Genomic DNA, 20321 nt, shown 5'->3' with positions numbered 1-20321 from the left:
ACATTGGGGGACTGAGGTGAGGGTAAGAGTAGTTTAAAAACAAGACAACACATGGACAGTGAAGGGAAACACAACAGTGAAGACGGTGAAGACAACACATGGACAGTGGCCTGGGAGGGTCTTGCCTGGGCCCCACCTGGCCTCTCTCTTCCTGCTGCAGAGCCTGAGAAACGTGTCCACTACCCTGGTTTATTCACTGCCAGTTGGAAGCTGGGCTCTGACCAGCTAGAGCAGGTGTCCCAGCCTACCAGAGCAAGTAGCTGGGGACCCAGAGCCTCCTGTCTGTCTCAGGCCAAAGCAGCTAGGATGAGGACTGCGCTTCTAGGCGTGACAGTTTCATTCCCCAAGGACCCCCTGCTTAGGACCAAGGACTCCAGTGAACTCCACTCCTGGAGAGGGAGCTGCAGAATCTGTGATGCCGGAAACACTGTGGATGGATCCCCAAGGTGGAGGCAGTTTTGGTTTTGAGCCCCGAGAATTCCAGCCCTGACTCCCCAGGTCCACCTGCTTGGGGCTTGCTTAGTGAGGGTCCCAAGCCATCAGTAAGCCCCTTCTCCTTCTCCCCCACCCCACCACTCACCTCCAGCACATTCTTCTTGCTGGATTTGTCTTTGGGGGCCCAGGCGAGAGAGGCCCCCTTCAGCTCCACCGTGTACTCGGGGGTGGAGAGCTTGGAAGGCTGCCTCTACGGGAGAGGGAAGAAGGGTTGGAGAGAGCATGGTTACAGCGCACCCTCAGCTCAGCTTGGGCCCGTCACAGCGTCCTGGCTCCAATATACCAGGCTCCCTTGGCTTCAGGGACAAAATGGGGTCACAGCTCTGGGGGCAGGGGGCCCAAGGGTTCCTGGACCCCAGAGATCCTGGTACTTCTTAACCATGGAGCCTGCAGGCTGGCTGGTTGTTTGCTACCTGCCCACCTAGGAGAGGAAAGGAGAAAGGAGTGCAGCCCCATCTCTGCGAGCGGGTGTGTCCAGTCCCCAGTCTCCCTGCCCACCAGGCTGGAGCTGTCCATCCTCAAGGACTGGTCCCCAGGCCCAAGGTGGCTGGAAGTGCTTGTCCTGGGGTGATCTGCTCTCATCACCCCCTGCCAAGGCCCAGCTCCCTTGACACTCATATTCCACGGTCTCAGACCTAGCCTTTGGCAAGGCTGATGAGATGAAGACCCACAGGAGTCAGGAGCAGACGGGGTGGTCCCTGCTGGGCGCCTGGGCCTTACCAGGCCACCTGCAGTCGAGGTCTTCGAGTCCTTGAAGAATGTCAGGATGCCGCCCTCCAGCACTGTCCACGAGGCACTCCAGTTCTTCTTCCTAGGCGGGGCGGTGGTGGCAGGGCTTGGGTTCAGTCCTGGTCTGAGGCCCCCCTCCCACCCCCAGGAGCAGGGCGCAGAGTTTAAGAACACAGCTTGGGGCACCCAACCGTAAGGGGTGGACTCCCAGCGCTAACACCTGGTAGCCAAGGGACCTGGGGCAAGTCACTTCCTCAGTGCCTCAGGGTCCTCACAGGACCTCATAAAGTCGCTCTGAGGGTTAACAAGAGCCTGGCATACGGGAAGTGCTCAGTGAACGGCATCGTTAAGGCCCACCGTGGAGTCTGGGGGCAGACGGGTTCTCACCGGAGCCGCTTTCCTTTGTCCACCGTCTTGGTTCGATGGAGCACGCCTGCCTTGTCCAGGGTCTTGATCTTAGAGAAAGAAGGGGAAGGAGGAGGCAGTTAAGGGGGGAGCCACGGGGGTGGGGCGGGGGGCGAGAGGCTTACCTCCCTCTCAGCCAGCCACTCCCCACAGGCTGGGCCTGAGTCTCCACTGAACCCTCTTTGCCGGCACCTGGCCGCTGCTTGGTGGGGTGCCTGCTCCCACAGCAGGAGCAGCAGCAGGAGAGACTTCCTTCCAGCTCCGAGCCTCGCCCAGCTCTGAGCCTGGGATGACCCAGAACCCAGGTTCATTCAGCCCAGGCTAGTGCTCGGGGCTATGGTGGAGCCGTGCCTCCAGACCCAATCCCAGCCTCCAGAACCTCCAGAAACACCCCAGTTTTTCTGCGGGGGTCCTGCCTGGTCCTACATGCCCCCTCCCTCACCTTCTCCTCAGGTGGGCTGGCCTGGGCCGGGGTCTCACTGTCCTGGCTGGATTTGCGGATGCTTCGAGGGGCAGGGACAGGGACCTGGGGAGAAAGACACTGTCGTATATAACCGCCCCCCTCCTCTCCCCGGCACTCTCCCTTCCCCACTTGGTTACCTGGGGCAGCTCCCACTGAACGGAGGCGTCATCTGGATTGTAGAAGTAAGGCTTCCCGTGTTGGTCCTCCAACCTCATCCACTGTGGGGAGAGGGATGGTCAGGGACCTAGCTCTCCTCATGATGGGGGAGCAAAAGGTTCCCTCCAACCAGAGGCCAACATAGCCCCGAAGAGTTTACACGGGCAGGTGTGGGTGATTCGGTCTTGGGCTGACTTGGAGCCTGCGCGGGAACTTCAGTTTAGAGTGTTAAGGGGAGCGACCCCGCGGCTGTCTGGGACCATCTGCCCACTGCCCCTACCTGTTCTTGGGTGTAGTTGTTAGTGTACAGCGTCTGCCCATCCTGGCTCACGTGGCAAGACCAGCCTGGAGGTGTGACCAAGGGAGAGGCGGGGCCGGGCTCACCGAAGGAGCCCACGGGGGAATAGTCTTCCTCTGGGTAACTGGTCAGCAACTCGGGGTAGTCCGTCTCAGGGGTGGGGGGCTGCAGGGAGCAGAAGAGTCAGAGGCTCTCAGAGCCAGCAGTGACCCCAGGGGCCCGGCCCTTTCGGTCCAGGCCACGCCCCCTCACCCTAGTTCCCCCGAGCTGTGGGAGACAGAGGCGGGGTCAAAGTCTCTCAGAGATAGCCCCGCCCACCCATGACCACGACTCCTCTCTCTCTGAGGCCCTCAGAGCCAGCCCCGCCCACCCTGGCCAGGCCCCGCCCTTTCAGACGAGGCCCCGCCCCTCACCCTCTGGTCCCTGGGGCTGCCGGGGCTCAGGCCAGGCTGCATCTCCTGCTCGTCCTCCGGCTGGTCCTCGGACTCGTCCTCCCAGGCCGTCTCGCCCGTCAGCGGGTTGTAGAAGAACACCCTGCGGCTCTCCTCATCCCAGTACTGGCCCCACTCGGTCTCGAGGCTCTCGTGGCTGCCCACCGAAGCCGGAGACGTGGCCGGGCTGGCGGCGCCCTCGGCAGCCTCGAAGGGCGACTCCCAGGTGGTCACGCCCGTGTCCGGGTTGTAGTAGTAGGGGCGCCCGGTGCCCGCGTCCGTGTGCGTCTCCCACACCGAGCCGGTGCAGTGGGCTGCGGTGGCGCCAGGCGACGTGGCCCGAGGCTGCCTCTCTACGTTCGCGTACACGGGCTCTGGGACGTCATCCACCTGTGGCGGGAGGAAGGAGACGTGACCTTCAGGGCAGCCCCGCGGTCACATCGTCCCCACTCGGGCACTCGCCACTTGGGCGACTTTCAGCAAGTCACAGCACCTCTCTGCCTCGGTTCCCCCAGCTGCAAAATGTCTGCCCTCCCCACCCCGGAAATTGTAGTGAAGAGAGAATGAGGAAATGTTCTTGAAAGTGCCTTGTAAAGTATGAAGTGCCCCAGATGCATGGGACAATTAGATTAATTATTTATCAACAGTAGTAAAATATCGATAACGAAGTTCTCCAGCTGCACACTCACAGGTGTGAATCAAAGGTTGCGCAGGAACAGAGAAATGGCCTGGGCCCAGTTCCTTCTCGCCTCAGGCCCCAGGACACTGGGGGGCGGGGCCCTGCTCCACTCTACAGCCCCCACAAAGAACCCCCAGCCCTCCTTCCTCCTCTGCCAAGAAAGCTCTGAACTGGAACCAGTACTGCCTCCGGTTCCAGATTTGGAGCCGTTACTTCCCCAATACAGGGTTTGCAGGCCTCAGAATCAATCGCAGACAAGAGAAAGAGAAAGAACCAGATGGGAAGGAGGAAGGAGGGCAAAGAAAAGGTGAGCCCCATGTCCCCCTCCAAAGTAAAGTGAGGTGGGCTGGAGGGTCCAGTCACACAGAATATAAGCCTGGTCATGCTTAACACCCTCACGGCTCCCTGCTGGGCAAACTCTAAGCCCTTACCAGGGCCCCAGAGGCCTTCCGTCACCTGCCTGTCTTCCCCCCTATTTCCTGCCACTCCTGGCCCTTGCCTTGAACTTCAAGCTCCAGTAGCACCGGCTTGCTGGAGGCCCCCAGCCTCTCTGCTGTGTCTGCTACAGGCCTCTGCTCCCTCACAACCTGCCCCTCCTGGCTGACTCCTATTCCTTCTTTAGGACTCAGCTTAGGTGTCAGGTTCCAGATCTCTCCCGAGATTTCTCCTGTGTGCCCACCACCCCCAGCCTAGCACCCACCAGAAAGATAACTAATGACACTATCAAACCCCAGGCAGCAGAAGAGCACGAGGAGATTAATACTGTTTTCTAAGAATGCATAATGGTACAAGGGAAAAGCAGATTTCAAAAATGTAAACTCAGTACAATTCCAATTTTGTGTTTTTAGAAACTCTCCAAAATGCTAACGGAGGTCATCTCTGGGTAGGGTAATTATAGGACTTGGATTTGGTCTTGTTTAGTATTTTTCTTTTCTGCATCAAAATTTTGTGCAATAAATCTTTTTAAAAAAATCATAGAGGGACTTCCCTGGTGGCGCAGTGGTTAAGAATCCGCCTGCCAATGCCGGGGACACGGGTTCGAGCCCTGGTCCGGGAAGATCCCACATGCCGTGGAGCAACTAAGCCCATGCGCCACAACTACTGAGCCTGTGCTCTAGAGCCTGCGAGCCCCAACTACTGAGCCCACGTGACACAACTACTGAAGCCCGCGTGCTCTGGGGCCTGCATGCCGCAACTGCTGAAGCTTGTGTGCCTAGAGCCCGTGCTCCGCAGCAAGAGAAGCCACCGCAATGAGAAGCCCGCGCACCACAACGAAGAGTGGCCCCCGCTCGCCGCAGCTAGAGAAAGCCCGCGCGCAGCAACGAAGACCCAACGCAGCCAAAAATAAATAAATTAATTTTAAAAAAATCATAGAGGTTCCTCTGTTGCTGTAACACCTTCACTAAGCTATAAACCAGGGGTCCCCAATCCCCTGGCCACGGACCGGTAGTGGTCCCCAGCCTGTTAGGAATTGGGCCGCACAGCCCAAGGTGAGCGGCGGGCGAGCAAGCAAAGCTTCATCTGCTGCGCCCCACCACTCCTCATAGCTGGTATTACAGCCTGAACCATCCCCCACCTCCCCCCCCTCCTGCCCCGGTCTTCCATGAAACTGGTGCCTGGTGCCAAAAAGTTTGGGGACTGCTGCTATAAACTGCTCGAGAGGGGAAGCACCTCCCGCTCAAGGCAGCCTCTCACTGGGCCTTGGGCAGGTGCCTACAAAAACATTCACTTGGCCAGCAAAGATCTGCCTGCTCTGTGCCAGGCACTGTTCTAGGCACTGGGAATGCAGCCGTGGACAAATGGACACAAATCTGCCCTGGCGGAGCTGACACTCTAGCGCATATGTGTGTAAATGGTGGTGGGGTGTGGAGGGCACCAAGCAGGGTGATAGGGAAATGCACCGCACCTCAGTGATGACTGCTGCTAACAAGAAAACGAAAATAGAAGGGGGTGTTGCCATTTGAGACAGTGTGATGGGCCCCAGGCATGGAGGGGGCAGGAAGACCTGCGTACACCAGTCCACTCCTCTCCCTCGCTCCACAAGCTCCTGTGTGGCCGAAATGGGACCTTCCGCACCACTTCTCTCTCTGTCCACAACAGCCCTCCTGTGGCATCCTGTATTCCAACCACACTGGCCTGCTGACCCTCCCCCAAACACAAAAGGCATCTTCTTACCCCCATGCCTTTGCTCCAGATGTTCCTGTAGCCTGGAAACCCACCACCCTCCCTCCACATTCCCTGCTGGTCCAAATCCTGCTCCTCTGCTGGTGCTCAGCCCACAAGCCTCACCTGGGGGAGGCTTTCTCCCTCGGATGAGAAGTCTAACCCGCTGGAACTCTGCTTGTCGCTCTGTTGGGGCCTGATGGCATTCTGCCTTGGTGGTCCGTTCATTGTCCACCCATCTGCCTAACTTCTCTGCCCCCAAAAGGCAAGAGTTTCTTGAGATCAAGACCCAGGATGATGTAACTGACCATAGTTGACCCCCAGGAGATGGTCCAGTGCCCTGAGCCACACAGCCGATCCATCAGAAACACTTACTGAGACCTCCCTGGTGGTCCAGTGGTTAAGACTCCGCGCTCCCAATGCAGGGGGCCCAGATTCGATCCCTGGTCAGGGAACTAGATCCCACATGCCACAACTAAGAGCCCGCGTGACGCAACTAAGGATTCCGAATGCCGCTACTAAAAGGTCCCACGTGCCACAGCAAAGATGTCACGTGCCGCAAGTAAGACCCGGCACAGCCAAGTAAATAGATAAATATTTTTAAAAAAATGCTTTATAACAAACAAACAAACAAAAACAATTACTGCATGAGTACGCAAGTCAATTCCATGCCAAACTTCAGTAACAAACAAAAACCAAACACACCTGATATTGCAGGAGAGACTGGGGTTAGCTTTGAGCAAGAACTTCCTGAAAATGAGAGTTCAGGCACAGGAACCAGGGAAATCCTTGGGAGAACAGGATATGGGCAGCGGGTGGAGGAAAGTGGATGACCGGACACACCTCCTACCCACCCCAGCTGGACCCCAGCGGCCTTGCTCATCCCGGGGACAGGGGCTGGAAGGGTGCCAAGGAAGGAGACAGGCTCTTGGGAGTGGGGAATTCCACGTGGCCAGGCTGCTGGCCCTGGCTCTGAGTCCACGGGGAGCCCCAGGCTGGTCCGGCTGATCGGGGCCTTGTACAAGGAACACGCCCAGCCGGTATAGAGGAGATTTGGGAGGTAGAAGTTGAGGCCCCCCACGTGACTGTCACCAGGAAGAGAAGACACAGAATTACACTGGGGAGCTCCAGACTGCAAATCAGAGGCCAAACGGGGGCAGGGCAATGCCCCTCGGAGGGAAGCACAGTCTCAGGATTGGAGCTGCCCCAGAGACACAGGCAGCTTTGGAAGGTTGTGAGGGGCCTTCGTCTGAGGTGGGCAAGCAGAGTCGAACCCCTGCTAGGGACGCTGCAGCGCTGTGGAAAGAGCTGGACTGAAGTAGCCCCGAGGCCCTTTCAGACTCTAGAACTCTCTGTAGAGCCCCCGCAGTGCTGAGATAGAGGTACTTCCCTCTCCTGGCAGAGCCTCAGACAGGTTCAGACTGGCTCCTGGAAGCCAGGTGGTGAAGCCAGGCCCTCCAGGCCCTCAGGCCTTCAAGGAGGAGCTCTCCCCGGTTAGAGCAGGGCTGCCGCCCCTCCCCCAACTCCTGGAGGCCAAGACTAGATGCAGACACAGCCCGTCAACAGGGGTCTGACTAGGGCACCAGGGGCTCTTGGGCCCCAGATCCCAGTCATGTTAGAGACACAGGGGACACTGAGTGGGAAAGAGAAAGTGGTCTCCCACCTCAGTCCGGAGAACAGAGCCAAGAGGGGCCCGGCTGCACCCATGCCCCTCTCAAATCCAGTCCCCTCCCCTTGCCCACAGGCAGGTGACAGGCCTTGCCTCTCCCCTCCCTGCCCCCCAGCCCCGAAGCAGGTCACCACCTCTCAGCATCCCTATGCCACCCCTCTCAGACAGGCGGGGCCTCAGAAAAGGAAAGAGGAAAGAAGGGTAGAGTCCCACCTCGGTGAGGCTCCCTCAGCTCCTAGTGGGGCCAGAGGATGGAGGCCCACTGGCAGCCCCTGACTCCATAGACCCCTCTGCCATCCCCATCAGAGGCTGAGCTCTCCCCGCAATGCCAGGGTCCCCTACCTGTCCCCGCAGGCCCCGACTCTGCCTCCTGGTCAGTTTGGCAATGATGTCCACCATCCTGTGCCCCTGAGCTGCTGGGATGGAGCCCTGGGAAGGCTTTGGGGGTGGAGCTAAGGGGCACAAGCCCAGGGCTGGTACAGGGCAACAGGGAAACAAGAAGTTGTCTTGCGATGGCGGGAGGCTGAGCCTCCAGCCCATTTCCTGTCAGGGCTGCGGAAATGCTGCCTGAGAAGGAAGCCTCCTGAGACAGGGTGGGGTGGAGTCAGGTAGGGGTACCTCGGGGCAGGGGTATTTTATGTCCAGGGAAACCACTGACCACCCCGCTCAGTGCTCTGATTACCAGGGAGTTCTGAAACCCAGGCCCAGACGCAGACGCGGAGCAGGCTGCACAGAGGACGGCACTGGGCCCGTGTGGGGGGGAGGGGTGGGCTGCACATATGGGGGCCGGCAGAGGGGGCAGCTGGGTGCTGGGGCCTGGGCTGGTGTAGACAGGACAACGAGTGGCCGTCAACTCCTCCAAGGCCCAGGGAGGATGTGATGGAGAAGAGGAAGCTTGTGTGTGTGGGGGGATGTCTCAAAGAGGAAGGGGCCTGGGCAGACGTGGTATCGGAGGGAGCTGGTGTCTGGATCCCTCCAGCCACGCGGAGGACAGGCGGGATTCTGGCCACACCACCATCTACCCGCCTGACCGCCTGGGTCCGCCTCCTCGAGTCTTGGTCACCAAGACGCATGCGTGCACCCTCACCTGCGTGCCCACACACATGAGCAGGTACGCCCGGGCCCCTCCCCCGCCCTCCAAGGACCCAGAGACTAGCCCCCCACCCCACCCTACCCTAAGAGCTTTCTTCTGGCCTCTCCTCTCTTCACCTCCTCACCAGGTGGGTGCTCACAGAGGACACAGCAGGTCCTGGATGAGAAGCTGCGGCCTCTCCTCGGAGCCTTTGGGGTCCATCTTGTCTTTATTAATCCCCTCAGAGGTGCTTCCTCCTCAGCCCCAAGTGCCCACCACCCGGCAGCCCGCGGGCTCGCCCGCAGTGGCTGACCAGGACGCTCTGACCCTCACCCTCCCACCTGCATCCCAGGGCCCTCATCTCCCATTTCAGCAATCCCTCACCCCACAGCCCTGGCTCTCCTTCCTTCCCGGCCCACATCCCCCAGGCTCTCCTCCCCTGCACCCACTGTGGGCTCAGGACAGGGACACCCAAGTCGAGCCAGGCATGGTGTAGATCTGGGGTGTGGAACACCTGGGGAGACCCCATTCAGAGCAAGTCTGAGGCCTATGCCCTACTCTGCCCTCAGGGCTCTAGTATCACTTCACTACCATCCCCTGTGCCCCAACTCAGAAGCCAGCAGCCCAGGGGCAAGACTAATCCCCCAGAGAGGCCTGGAGTCCTCACTTGTCACACATATGGCACGTCACCTTGCCCCTACCCTGAGGGCCAGGGAATACACACACACACACACACACACACACACACACACACACACACACACACACACACACACACACACACAGCCACCAAGAGAGAAGAAGCCAAGCCCCAGAGAAGGGAAGAAGCTCTGCAAATCCCAGAGCAGCTGAGCCACCAGGGAGGAGCTGGGGTGGGGAGGGAAGACAGGAGGACAGGCGCGGGAACCTAGGCCCTCAGCACGGCCCCACAGGAGGAACTGGGGAGCAGGGTCTCCCTGTGGCAGGGACCAGGAGTGACAGTGGGGGGATGGCTGGGACCACAGAAAAGGCAGCGCCCCGGCCACAGCTCCTCCCCTCTAAGAGGCCTGGCTCCCACGCCTGGGGTCTCCCTCTGGGCTCCGGCTCCACACTTCAGGGACCGAGCAAAACCCACGCCGCTCTGGCCTGTCCTGGTCACCGAGGCTGGCTCCTCAGGCCTCCTGCCCGGGCTTCCCCTCCCCCGGGGAGAGGAGGTGTTGACCACAGCGGCTCCCCAGCAGGGTCCTCTTCTCTCACCACACCCTCGCGCCTGGAGAGGCACGTGCGGGGGGAAGGGACACAACAAGCCAGCTGCATGTCGCCCATCTCTCCAAAACTCTCACAGAAGGGCCAGGAGCAGGTGCAACCAGCAAATCCTATCAGCTGTCTGGGACCAGAGGCAAAAGAAATGCCCACAGACCAGCGACTGAGCCCAGGGGCTGGCTAAGGGGGACCGGGGCAGGGGGGACAGGAACTCCTCAGCTGCCTCTGAGCCTGCTCTGGCCACCCGGGCTGGGGTGGAGGGGGAAATGAGTCGTGATCTTTGTCCCCAGGGCCTTAGCCGTGTACAGAACCGCCCCTGTTCTGGCGTCTGTCCCTCCTCTGAGCACACCTCCAGCACAGAGTCCAGGCCTCACTCCGTATCCACCCCTACCACTGTGCAGTGGGGAGTCATGCCTGGCCCCGCCCCCTGAGAGGCACTTAGTGTGAGATTCCAAACACAAGGACCTGGGGTGAGGTTCTTCTCCTGGGTTTGGGGCAGAAGCTCCATTCAATTAAAGGGAAAAAAGAATGGAGCCAGAGTCCAGAGACCTGGCTTCTTGTGTAGACTCCGTCTCAGTGTCTCTCTGGGCACCCCCTGGAATCTCTGGACCTCAGTTTCTTTATCCATAGAATGGGCTGTCATTCTCTCCCCCGCTCAGAGGGTTGGCTGGTACAAAAGAGCCAAGCAGGAACCTGAGTTCCCACCCCCACATGGGGACGTGGGGAAGAAAGCAGGGTTGCACTTCTGCTTTTCTGGTTTGGGGTTTCAGTTGGGTGCCCTTGGTTCTGGACTCTGTTCCCAGCCTCTTGGTGCCCATCTCCCGCCTGCTTGGTGTCTCATCTCTGCTCCTCACTCTACTGTCCTGGGAAGCTCAACCAGCTTTATTAGCTTAACAACTTGCAACTGTATCTCCAGGTTGAGAAATCCAACTGCCCCCCTCCCCCCGCCCCAGGATGGCCTCGGTACACTGAAAAGATGCACACACCGAGTTCATCTTCATTCTCCTCCCCATCTCAGCATCACCTATGTTGCTCAAGCAGAAACCTAGAATCACCCTTGATTCCTTGTATCACCTGCCTCGGAGCCCTGGCGATCCAGCCTGCGGAAACCTTTCAGAATTACCAGTCCCCAGGTAACACCAGGGTGAGAGGAGCATGGGAACATCACCACAGGGAAGCCAACATTCAGATCTGAAACAGACATTCTACAGGACAACTGGCCTGGTATCTTTAACAAGTCCGTGTCAGGGCAGAAGGAAAGGAAGGGGGTTGTCAAGGGAGATTTAAGAGACAACCAAATGCAATGAATGCATAGGACTGGATCCTGGTTTGAACCGGCTGTGAGAGACTTGTCTTAAGATAATGGGGAAAATTTGACTATGGCTTGGATCTTAGAGGATATTAAAGCATTAATGTTAATTTTGTTAGATATAATAATGGTACCATGGTGATAGAGAAAAAGATCATTTTTGATCATTTTTAAGAGGTGCATGCTGAAGTTTTCAAGGGTGAAATATAATGAACTCTGGCATTTGTAACTTTTATAATTTTATTCTTGGCAAAAAAGATAGAACATGGAAAACAGTAACTGTTGAATCTAGCTAATAAGTATAATTATATTCACTTCAGTATTCTTTTTTGTATGTTTGAAAAATTTCGTAATAGAAAGAAAAAAAACCCTCAGACTTTTTTTTTTTTTTCTATTCTTCATCCTCAGTGTTACTACTTCACAAGGTATTCATTATTTCTTATCTGCAAACAGACCGGCCCTTCCAGCTCTCCCCTATTCCCAATCTGTCATAGACAAAGGAATTTCTCTCCCTTTAAGATACAGTTCTGGGGCCAGGGATTCTGAAATATAGCAGCTTAAACATGCCCTGCTTCTCTTCTTCTCCCAGCTGCTACCCTCTACTGCCCAAACCAAGTGGGAGCTGGTGCAGGTGAGTGGGCAGGACCTGGCTGGCACAGGTGAGAGGTCCTGAGACAGAGGCTGGGACCCGGGAGACCCTGGTGTAGACTGCCCCTGCCACGGGACTTCACCTAGGGTGAAGGCAGGGGGAGCCTTGTCCAGACCCCTTGCCCCCAGGAGCTGATGGGGAGCCAAGCAGGTGGGCTAAACACCCTCTGTCCTTAAGGCTGGGCCTGCCAAGGAGGCAGGGAGAATTCACACTGGCAGAGACCACCGCTGCTCTAGGGACCCCCCAGCAAGCTCACCCCCAGCCCTGATGAGCAAAGACTCATAATAAACTCCACTCCTCTGATGGCCCAGGGGCTGGAGAGAGGTGGAACAAACAGAGCCACCAAACTGGCCACTGCTATCAGACCCCAGTACGACTGGGACGCAGGACACGCTAAAGACGCCATCACAAATCATGGCAGGAAGAAGAACTTGTCAGTAAAGGGGGATGGGACAACTGGAGGACCATCTGGAAAGAAAAGGTAATTAAAGGTGAGTCGACATCTCACTCTGTCCACTCAGACATACCCCCGAAGGATCAAAGATTCAGATGTTAAAAGTGAAGCCATAGGGCTTCCCTGGTGGCGCAGTGGTTGAGAGTCCGCCTGCCGATGCAGGGGACGCGGGTTCGTGCCCGGGTTCGGGAGGATCCCACATGCCGCAGAGCGGCTGGGCCCGTGAGCCATGGCCACTGAGCCTGCGCGTCCGGAGCCTGTGCTCCGCAACGGGAGAGGCCCCAGCAGTGAGAGGCCCGCGTACCGCAAAAAAAAAAAAAAGTGAAGCCATAACAACAATACTCAGAGAGGAAAATATAAGCAAAATTCTCTTTAAAAAAAAGCCTTTGTGGGATTTCCCTGGAGGTCCAGTGGTTAAGACTCCTCACTTCCAATGCAGGGGGCGCGGGTTCGATCCCTGTTGGGGAACTAAGATCCCACATGCCGCGTAGTGCAGCCAAAGGTGGGGGGGGGGGATGCCTTAGTAACAAAGACTCTAAATATAAATGCCATAAAATAAGTGAGTTATACATTTGACTACATAAATGTATTTTAAGAAAACTTGTGTGGCCAAAAATTACCATTAGCAAAGTCAAAAGACAAACTTTGACAAGGGATTACAACTCATGTAATAGACAAAGGGTGATTTTCCCTACAGAAAGACCTCCTGGAAATCAACAAAGAAAAAGACCAATAATTCAACAGATAAATGAGCAAAGGATAGGAACAGGCCATTCACAGAGAAAGAGAAGCGAACAGTCCTCAAATATGTAAAAAGATGCTCATTCTCACTGGAAAGAGAAATGCAAATTCAAGCTACCTTAAGATAATACATTTTCCTGTCAGATTGGCAGAAACCAAAATTTTGATGACACTCAGTCGGCAAGGCCGTGGAGAAATAGTCGTGCTCATTTGCATTGGTGGGAGAGCAAATTGGTATAAGCCCCACCCACAGCAATTTGGCAACATCTAACGAATACCTACTGTTTACCCTTCAACCCAGCAACTGTACTTCTGGGATTTATCCTCGATTTACCTGTACAGGTGTAAAAGATGATTTATTATAGTGTTGTTTGTAATAGCAAAAGATAGGACACAATCCAAGTGTCCATCAACAGTGGACTGGTTAAATGAATTATGATACATCCCTACAATGGGAAACCATGTAGCTATAAGGAAGGATACTTTCTGTGTACAATCTCCAAGATACACTGTTAAATCAAAAAGGCAAAAAATAACAAGATATAGGACCCTGTGTCCTGCATACTATCTTTGTGTAAGAGAGACAGAAAACCATCAAATATATATTGATACCAGTTTGTGTTTGTATAAAGAAACTCTGGAAGAATAGAAAAAGAATTAATAAAAGTGGTGACTTTTGAGCCAATGGAGAACAGGGCATGGAAGCAACGGTGTGAGAATTATTGCTATATACTTTTTTTTTTTTTGCCGTACGCGGGCCTCTCACTGCTGTGGCCTCTCCCGTTGCAGAGCACAGGCTCCGGACGCGCAGGCTCAGCGGCCATGGCTCACGGGCCCAGCCGCTCCGCGGCATGTGGGATCTTCCCAGACCGGGGCACGAACCCACGTCCCCTGCATCGGCAGGCGGACTCTCAATCACTGCACCACCAGGGAAGCCCTGCTATATACTTTTTAATATTGCTTTGATATTTTTTTAACCCATGTAAGTATACTACCTGGTTTAAGAAAACAAAAACAAAAAACACCTTGAGGCTATTCGAAAGATAGAGGGCTGGAAAATATAATTACAACATGAACAAAAAATAAAAACTCTTAAGGAGATTCAAGTAAGGCACAAAAGAAGGAAAAAATGGACTATTTTAGAACTTAAAATATATTGTTGTACTACTAATTGAAGGAGAAGAGAGTCACTCTTGAGATTCAAATGTGTGGCCTGGGAGACCAAGCAGAAAAATACCTCAAACCTCAGAGCAAAAGCACATAGAGATGGAAGTAAAGAGGGAAAAGATAAGAAACTGGTGGGATCCAGCCAGGAGAGCTAACATGCAAAGGAAAGAAAAAGTAAAAGAAACAATAATCATGTAACAAAAAGATTTCCCTAAGCTGGAAAAAGACCGAAGTCTACAGACTGACAGTGCTCTGAGAGCTCCAGATGGGCTGCTGAGAAAAAGAGTCCTCATCACACACATCCTCTACAACACACTGGATTAGGAACCCAGGGAAAAGCAGAAGCCACTAATGACGAGCAAAGTGCAGTAGGACAACAGATTAACAGGGAGAGAAAAAGGGAATCGAGAGCAACCTGACTGAAGGGGAAAAGAAAACCACAAGGTAAACCAATCATTGTAAACTAAACCATTAGTGGGACTTCCCTGATGGTCTAGTGGTTAAGACTCCACGCTCCCAATGCAGGGGGTCCGGGTTTGATCCCCGGTCAGGGAACTAGATCCTGCATGCCGCAACAACTAAAGACACCACGCGGCAACGAAGATCCCCGCGTGCCGCAACTAAGACCTGGCGCAGCCAAGTAAATAAATAAATAACAAAATAAAATAAACCATTAGTAATAAAATCAAGGACAGTGTATCAATTGTTAAATGAAATGTGAACAGATTGAATTATCCCATTAAGAGACAGCTTGGGTTTTAAAAAAACAGTGATACGATATGTACAAGAAATACACTTTAAAAAAAATGATAATGGTTGAAAATAAAAGGATACTGAGAGACCAGCAAGTGCAAAAAATTAAATAAAATGAAATAAAAAGGAAGCATGGCCGTATTAATAACAGAAAGGTGGAATTTCAGGTTTAAGCACTAAGCAGGATAAAAAGGGACATGGCAGAATGATACAAAGGCACGATTTGTGAAGATGGGACGGTCAAAACCTGTATGCTCCCAATAGCATTATAGTTAAACAGAAAAAGCAAAAACTATTAAAAGTACAAGAAGAGGGCTTCCCTGGTGGTGAAGTGGTTAGGAATCCGCCTGCCAATGCAGGGGACACGGGTTCGAGCCCTGGTCCAGGAAGATCCCACATGCCGCGAAGCAACTCAGCCCGTGCGCCACAACTACTGAGCCTGCGCTCTAGAGCCCGCGAGCCACAACTACTGAGCCCGCGAGCCTAGAGCCCGTGCTCCGCAACAAAAGAAACCACCGCAATGAGAAACCTGAGCACCACAGCGAAGAGTAGCCCCCGCTCACCGCAACTAGAGAAAGCCCGCGCGCAGCAACGAAGACCCAACACAGCCAAAAATAAATAAGTTTTTTAAAAAAAGTACAAGAATAAATTTACAGAGAGGATTTGAGTGGGAGATTTAATAAACCTCTATCAGAATCAGAACAAAAGACAAAAAAAGAAGCATACAAAGGAAATGTATCTGAATAATATAATCAATAAACTTGATTTGATACATACGGACCCTTACATCCCTTAAACAGAAAATATATACAGTTTTTGTAGGTCTATGAAGAACTTTGAAAACTTAAAAAGGAATACTTTCCCGGTAAAATAGGAAAAGGACAAAATTAACTAGAGAACCAGTGGGAACATTGAAAAGACTAATTACCACTGATGAGAAGAAGAAAAAAAAAATCTGTCACTGCAAAAGCACCAGGTCCAGAAGGTTCTGCAGGAGGCTGAACTGTAGAAACCGTTAGGATTCACCTCTGACATCCCCTCCCTGGACAGGAGGATTGTAGATTTCCCTTTCGCCTGAGAGATCCCGGGAGGGGGGCTTCTCGGACGTGCCCCCCACAGCACCGTGCAGTGACATTCGCCACAAAATACTGTAACTGTCATTTACTTGTCAATCTCTCCCCCTGGACAGTAAGCTACCTGAGGGCAGGGACCACCTCTGATTTTTCATTGTCTCCCAGAGCCTGGTAACATCACCTGCCATTTACTGAATCAAGGAACGTGGAAGTGAAAAAGTACAGCATAATCGTCAGCACACTGGGATGCCTGTAAAACTCCCCAACATGTAAGCCTAGGAAAGCAGAATGGATGGAGAGAAACCCAAATCCTAAATCATTAGATTGAAGTTCCCCCTCCCACCCCTTTATCCAAATATTTGCAATGGGGTTAAACTATTTTTATAGGGAAAAAGGCATTTACAAGTTCAGACAAGGCGAGGAGCACTCCAGTGTATAATGAGGAGTGAAGACGGCTGGCAGGGTCTGGAGGCAGGCCTCTTCTGGGCTTCCTCTCTCCGGCCCAAGTGGGCCCAGCCTCCAGGACAGACATGAAGCCTAGACATGGAGTCCTGGCCTACTCACCTTCATGCTCACGATGGACCTGCAGGCAGGGCAAGGAGAGGATGCAGGGCGGCACCATGGAGCCCAGAGCCTGGGCTGGACAAAGGGTCCTGCAGGCTTCATCTTGCCTAGGCAGTAGCTCTGGAAATCCCCTCAACACCACAATCCTTCCTCAATTTGGAAACAGTGTCCGAATTTTAGCAAGCACCCCTTCGCGGGACCCAGCGCTGGGAGCCCCATTTCCCTCAACACCAACCAACATCAACTGTCCCCTTGCTGATCCACTTAGATCCAGCTCCAAAGCTCCCCAACACTCTGCCGTGGAACCTTGACCACGTTCTGATCATCAGCTACCTCCGGCCATGACCATGGGCTCTCCCATGCCCAGGACCTGGCACTGACTGGCCATCGGGGCTGGCATTCAGTACCAACTGCCCGACCCCTCCCACTGTTGGACCGACAGCTCCAGGAAGGGCAGAGAAAATAGATACAGAGTGAGGCCAGCTGCCGGAGCCCAGGAAGGAAGTGGGGAGGCAGGTGGGCTTGCCGCAGGGTTGTCTCAGGAGGCCTGGGGGCTGAAGGGAACCGGGTGAAATGAGGCCCAGGCTGGGGGAGCGGGGGAATCACCGAGTGACAACAGTCTGCAGGGTGGGAGGTTGCTCCTTTCTGCCTTGGGGGCAGTGGGCAGGGGGGGCTCTCAGTGGGCAGGAATGTGGGGTGAGGATGGAAGGGAGCTCCCCAAGAACATGCTCTTTCACAAACCAGGTCGTAGGTTGGGCAGTGGGGCTCCCGGGCCAGCCTGGGGCTGCAGGTGAGTCATGGGGAGGGTAAGTTCAGGCCAGGTGTCAAGAAAGCAGCTGGGCCACCCCAGGGCAGCTGCCCTTGCTGGGTCGGGGTGGGCTGAGGTGTTGGAAGGAGGGCGTATGGACAAGGGGACTCATTAGGTCCTTCGCTTGGCCTCGGCTCCCCTGTTCTTACCAGCCCCCCGTTTTAGAAGGCCCCCTGGCTGGTCCCAAAGGGGGATCCAGGTGGGTCAGCCCAAGGCTAGTTCCCTTATCTCCATCACAGCTGCCTGGGGCTGCCCCTGGAGTCTGTCCCAGGGAGTGCGTGCCAGGGCTGGGATCCAGAGAGGAGAGTGGGGCACCTGGCAGCAGGGGTCACCGGGTGGGTTCTAGGGTACAGGGAAAGGCTGGGAGGGGAGTCGGGGAGAGAGTGGGAAAACCGCTGTGGCACGCCCCTCCTCCCCCCAGGGTCCCAGCTCCTTGGGAGGCGAAAGGTCACTCACGGTTCCTGGCAGAGGAGGAGGGAGCAACGAGGGCCCTGGGGTTCCTTCCAGTCCAGAACCCGCTCAGGTGCGGTGCCTCCTGGGCTGTTTGCATAAGCAGCTGCAGAGGCCAGGGCTGTAACGCCTTCCTCCCTGGGGCCAATGCCCCGGCAGCAGGGGCGGGCTCCAGTCCAGGTGGCCGGCCTGGGCCTTCCCACCTCTGAGTCAGCTTGGGGCAGCGATGGTGACCACACCCTGAAATCCCAGAGTCAGGACGGCCCCCCCGCCCGCCTCAGAAGGGTGTGCTTCTGCCCCCTCCTGGGGCATCTCATTCTCAAGGGGAGCGTTTGGAATCCCTGCCTCCTCCGTGCCCCCATGCCCACGGCTGGGCACATACGGAGCACACAGAAAAGTGAACACTTGGGAATCCCCTGGCGGTCCAGGGGTTAGGACTCGGCGCTTCCACTGCCGGGGCCCAGGTTCAATCCCTGGTCAGGGAACTAAGATCCCGCGAGCCGCGCGGTGCCGCCAAAAAATACCCAAAAGTGAACCCTTGTTTGCCTTGGGCTTGTACTGTCCTTGCTGAGAACAGTGGCCAAGCCCGAAAGCCGCCTGGCTGAGACTGGGCCTGGTAAGGGTGGGGTTTGGGGTCTGGAGGCCTGCAGCTGATCTGGAAGCAGCCACCCCCTGGCCGTGTGGCCTTTGGCCAGTCACTAAAGCTCTTTGAACCTCTGTTTGCACTCGGGACAAACGTGGGGGGGTACCCATGCCTGCCTCCCGGGCTGCTGGGAGGATGAGTGTTTGAGAGCCCACAGGACCGTTAGCCCCTTTGGGACAGGGACCGTCATGTCTTACCATGCTTTGTGTCCCGGTGGCCAGCACACGCTAGACGCTCACTGTGTGCTTCCCCAGCCAAGTGAGTGGTTAATGACGAGGCTATGAAATGCCCCACGTGGTACAGGCTCCTCTCCTGTGGCGGGGACAGTCCCTGCCTCTGCCAATTGTCCTGCCCTCCTCGCCACCATCTCCCCCTGTCCAATGGCCCATCAAGTGGACACTGTTCCTACCCCGCCAATGACCCCATGTCACCTCCATGCACACATCCTTGCTCCTCCTCAGAGGAAGTAGGTCCCTTCCCCTCTGCTCTGGGTCCCTCCCTCCCTCCTTTCTCCTGGGATCTCATCCCTTCAACGACCTCCTCACCATCCTCAGCCTCCCCCTCTTCCTGCCCCTTCACTGAGATTTGGGGGAGTCTCCACCCTAGATCTGCACCCGCATCTGACCACACGGGTCCCCCTCCCTGCTAAGCTTCTGAGAGTTGTCTACATGCTACCTGTGTCCTCACCCTCATTTCTCTGGCCCTTTGCTCTCTGCCTTCAGCAACCCCTTGACCCCTTGACCAGCTTCTGATAAGGTGGCCGCTGACCTTCTGGTGGCCACTACCGATAAATGTTCGATGGCCTTCATCTAACTTCCCTTTTCTCTGGACACTTCCCCTCGGCTTCTGGGTCAGCACTCTCCTGCTTTTTCTCTTTGTTCCCTGACTGTTCTTTCCCCTTATGATCCTCTCTCCTCCCTCTGTCAGTCACCCAAATGCAATAGCCCCAAGGCTGTTCAGGTGCTCCATTCCCCAAGTCCACATTCTCTCCACACCCATGGCTCCTCCATCACAGGCTGAAGGTCTCCTCCTGGATGGCAGCCCCAGCTATCCGACTGCCTACTGGACCAGGCAGGGCCAAAGTGGGCACCGCGTCTTTCCTCCACCCCTTCCTCCCCAGTTATCCCAGCTGTGAACAGCACCACTGTCTGCCCCAGAGTGCAGACTGGGAGACTGGAGCTCCTCCTGATTTCCCACCACCCCCCCCCCCGACCCATCAGCCACCAGGTCCCGCCAAGTCTACCTCCCAAATCTCCCATTATCACTGCGTGCCTGGGAGACCATGAAGGTCCTCGTCATTCTCCAAGGCCCAGCCACAGGGGTTTTTCCTCAATCCCCCTCCCTTCTCTGCTGAAAGCCTTCCAACAGCTGCAGGATAAAGTCCAAATTCCTGGCGAGAGCCCATGAGCCCCGGCTCGGCAAGACACCATCCACTCCCGACCCCAAGCCCCCATTCCTGAGCCCCAGCTGTAAGGCCCCAGAGGTGCCGCATCTTCCCGCACCTCCACCTCTGCCCATGCACCCCGAGTGTAGCTCCATTACAGGTGGCCTGTGTCAGGCACTGAAGTCCCCTCCTCCCAATCTCCCATCCCAGACAGCGAACCCCTCAGAGCTGGATCTGTGCCTCAGTCACCTTTAGATCCAAAGGCCCACCTGGTGCTTGGCAGGTGTTCAGTCAATTCACATGTAGTGAATGGAGGGGAAAGGTAGGACCTGCTTCTCCTGCATCCTCCAAGGAGAAAACAGGCAGGCTCACCTTTCAGGAAACTACTTCTCTAAATGCTATCTTGAACAACTGAGAGCAGGGTGGGATTTCCTTCCCAGGAGGGAACCATCTGCCCACCCCTGGAGTTTGTCAGGGATGGGGTGTCAAGGGAAGCCCACAGCTGACACTCGAATAAAGCACAG

General features: G+C 55.4%; 1 protein-coding gene and 1 long non-coding RNA gene across 12 annotated transcripts in view; one reads left to right on the top strand and one right to left on the bottom strand.

Annotated features, from left to right (window-relative positions):
• The window catches only part of ARHGAP27 (Rho GTPase activating protein 27), a 30679-nt gene that overhangs the window by 4824 nt on the left and 5534 nt on the right, over positions 1 to 20321 (bottom strand). For 10 of the 11 annotated variants that reach the window (XR_007473580.1, XM_049702296.1, XM_033416917.2 and 7 more), the window contains exons 4-10: positions 2960 to 3367; positions 2529 to 2711; positions 2230 to 2310; positions 2072 to 2155; positions 1612 to 1679; positions 1216 to 1306; positions 581 to 685 (exon numbers count right to left, since the gene is read on the bottom strand). Coding sequence is in view for 10 of the 11 variants with exons in the window: in XM_049702296.1 (XP_049558253.1) it covers positions 581 to 685; positions 1216 to 1306; positions 1612 to 1679; positions 2072 to 2155; positions 2230 to 2310; positions 2529 to 2711; positions 2960 to 3367 (1020 nt within the window). In the remaining variant the exon portion in view is untranslated. Of the gene's footprint in view, positions 1 to 580; positions 686 to 1215; positions 1307 to 1611; positions 1680 to 2071; positions 2156 to 2229; positions 2311 to 2528; positions 2712 to 2959; positions 3368 to 7830; positions 8349 to 20321 lie in introns of those variants that run through there. The other variant, XM_012539173.3, reaches the window with a different exon arrangement.
• On the top strand, positions 8500 to 11857 carry LOC117198859 (uncharacterized). The gene is made up of 2 exons (XR_004480117.2): positions 8500 to 8599; positions 10719 to 11857. It is a non-coding gene; the product is annotated as an uncharacterized LOC117198859 (long non-coding RNA).

This window comes from Orcinus orca, chromosome 19 (genome assembly GCF_937001465.1).
Source record: "Orcinus orca chromosome 19, mOrcOrc1.1, whole genome shotgun sequence".
In the NCBI taxonomy this organism is placed as follows: Eukaryota; Metazoa; Chordata; class Mammalia; order Artiodactyla; family Delphinidae; genus Orcinus; species Orcinus orca.
This window is presented reverse-complemented; position numbering and strand designations above follow the sequence as displayed.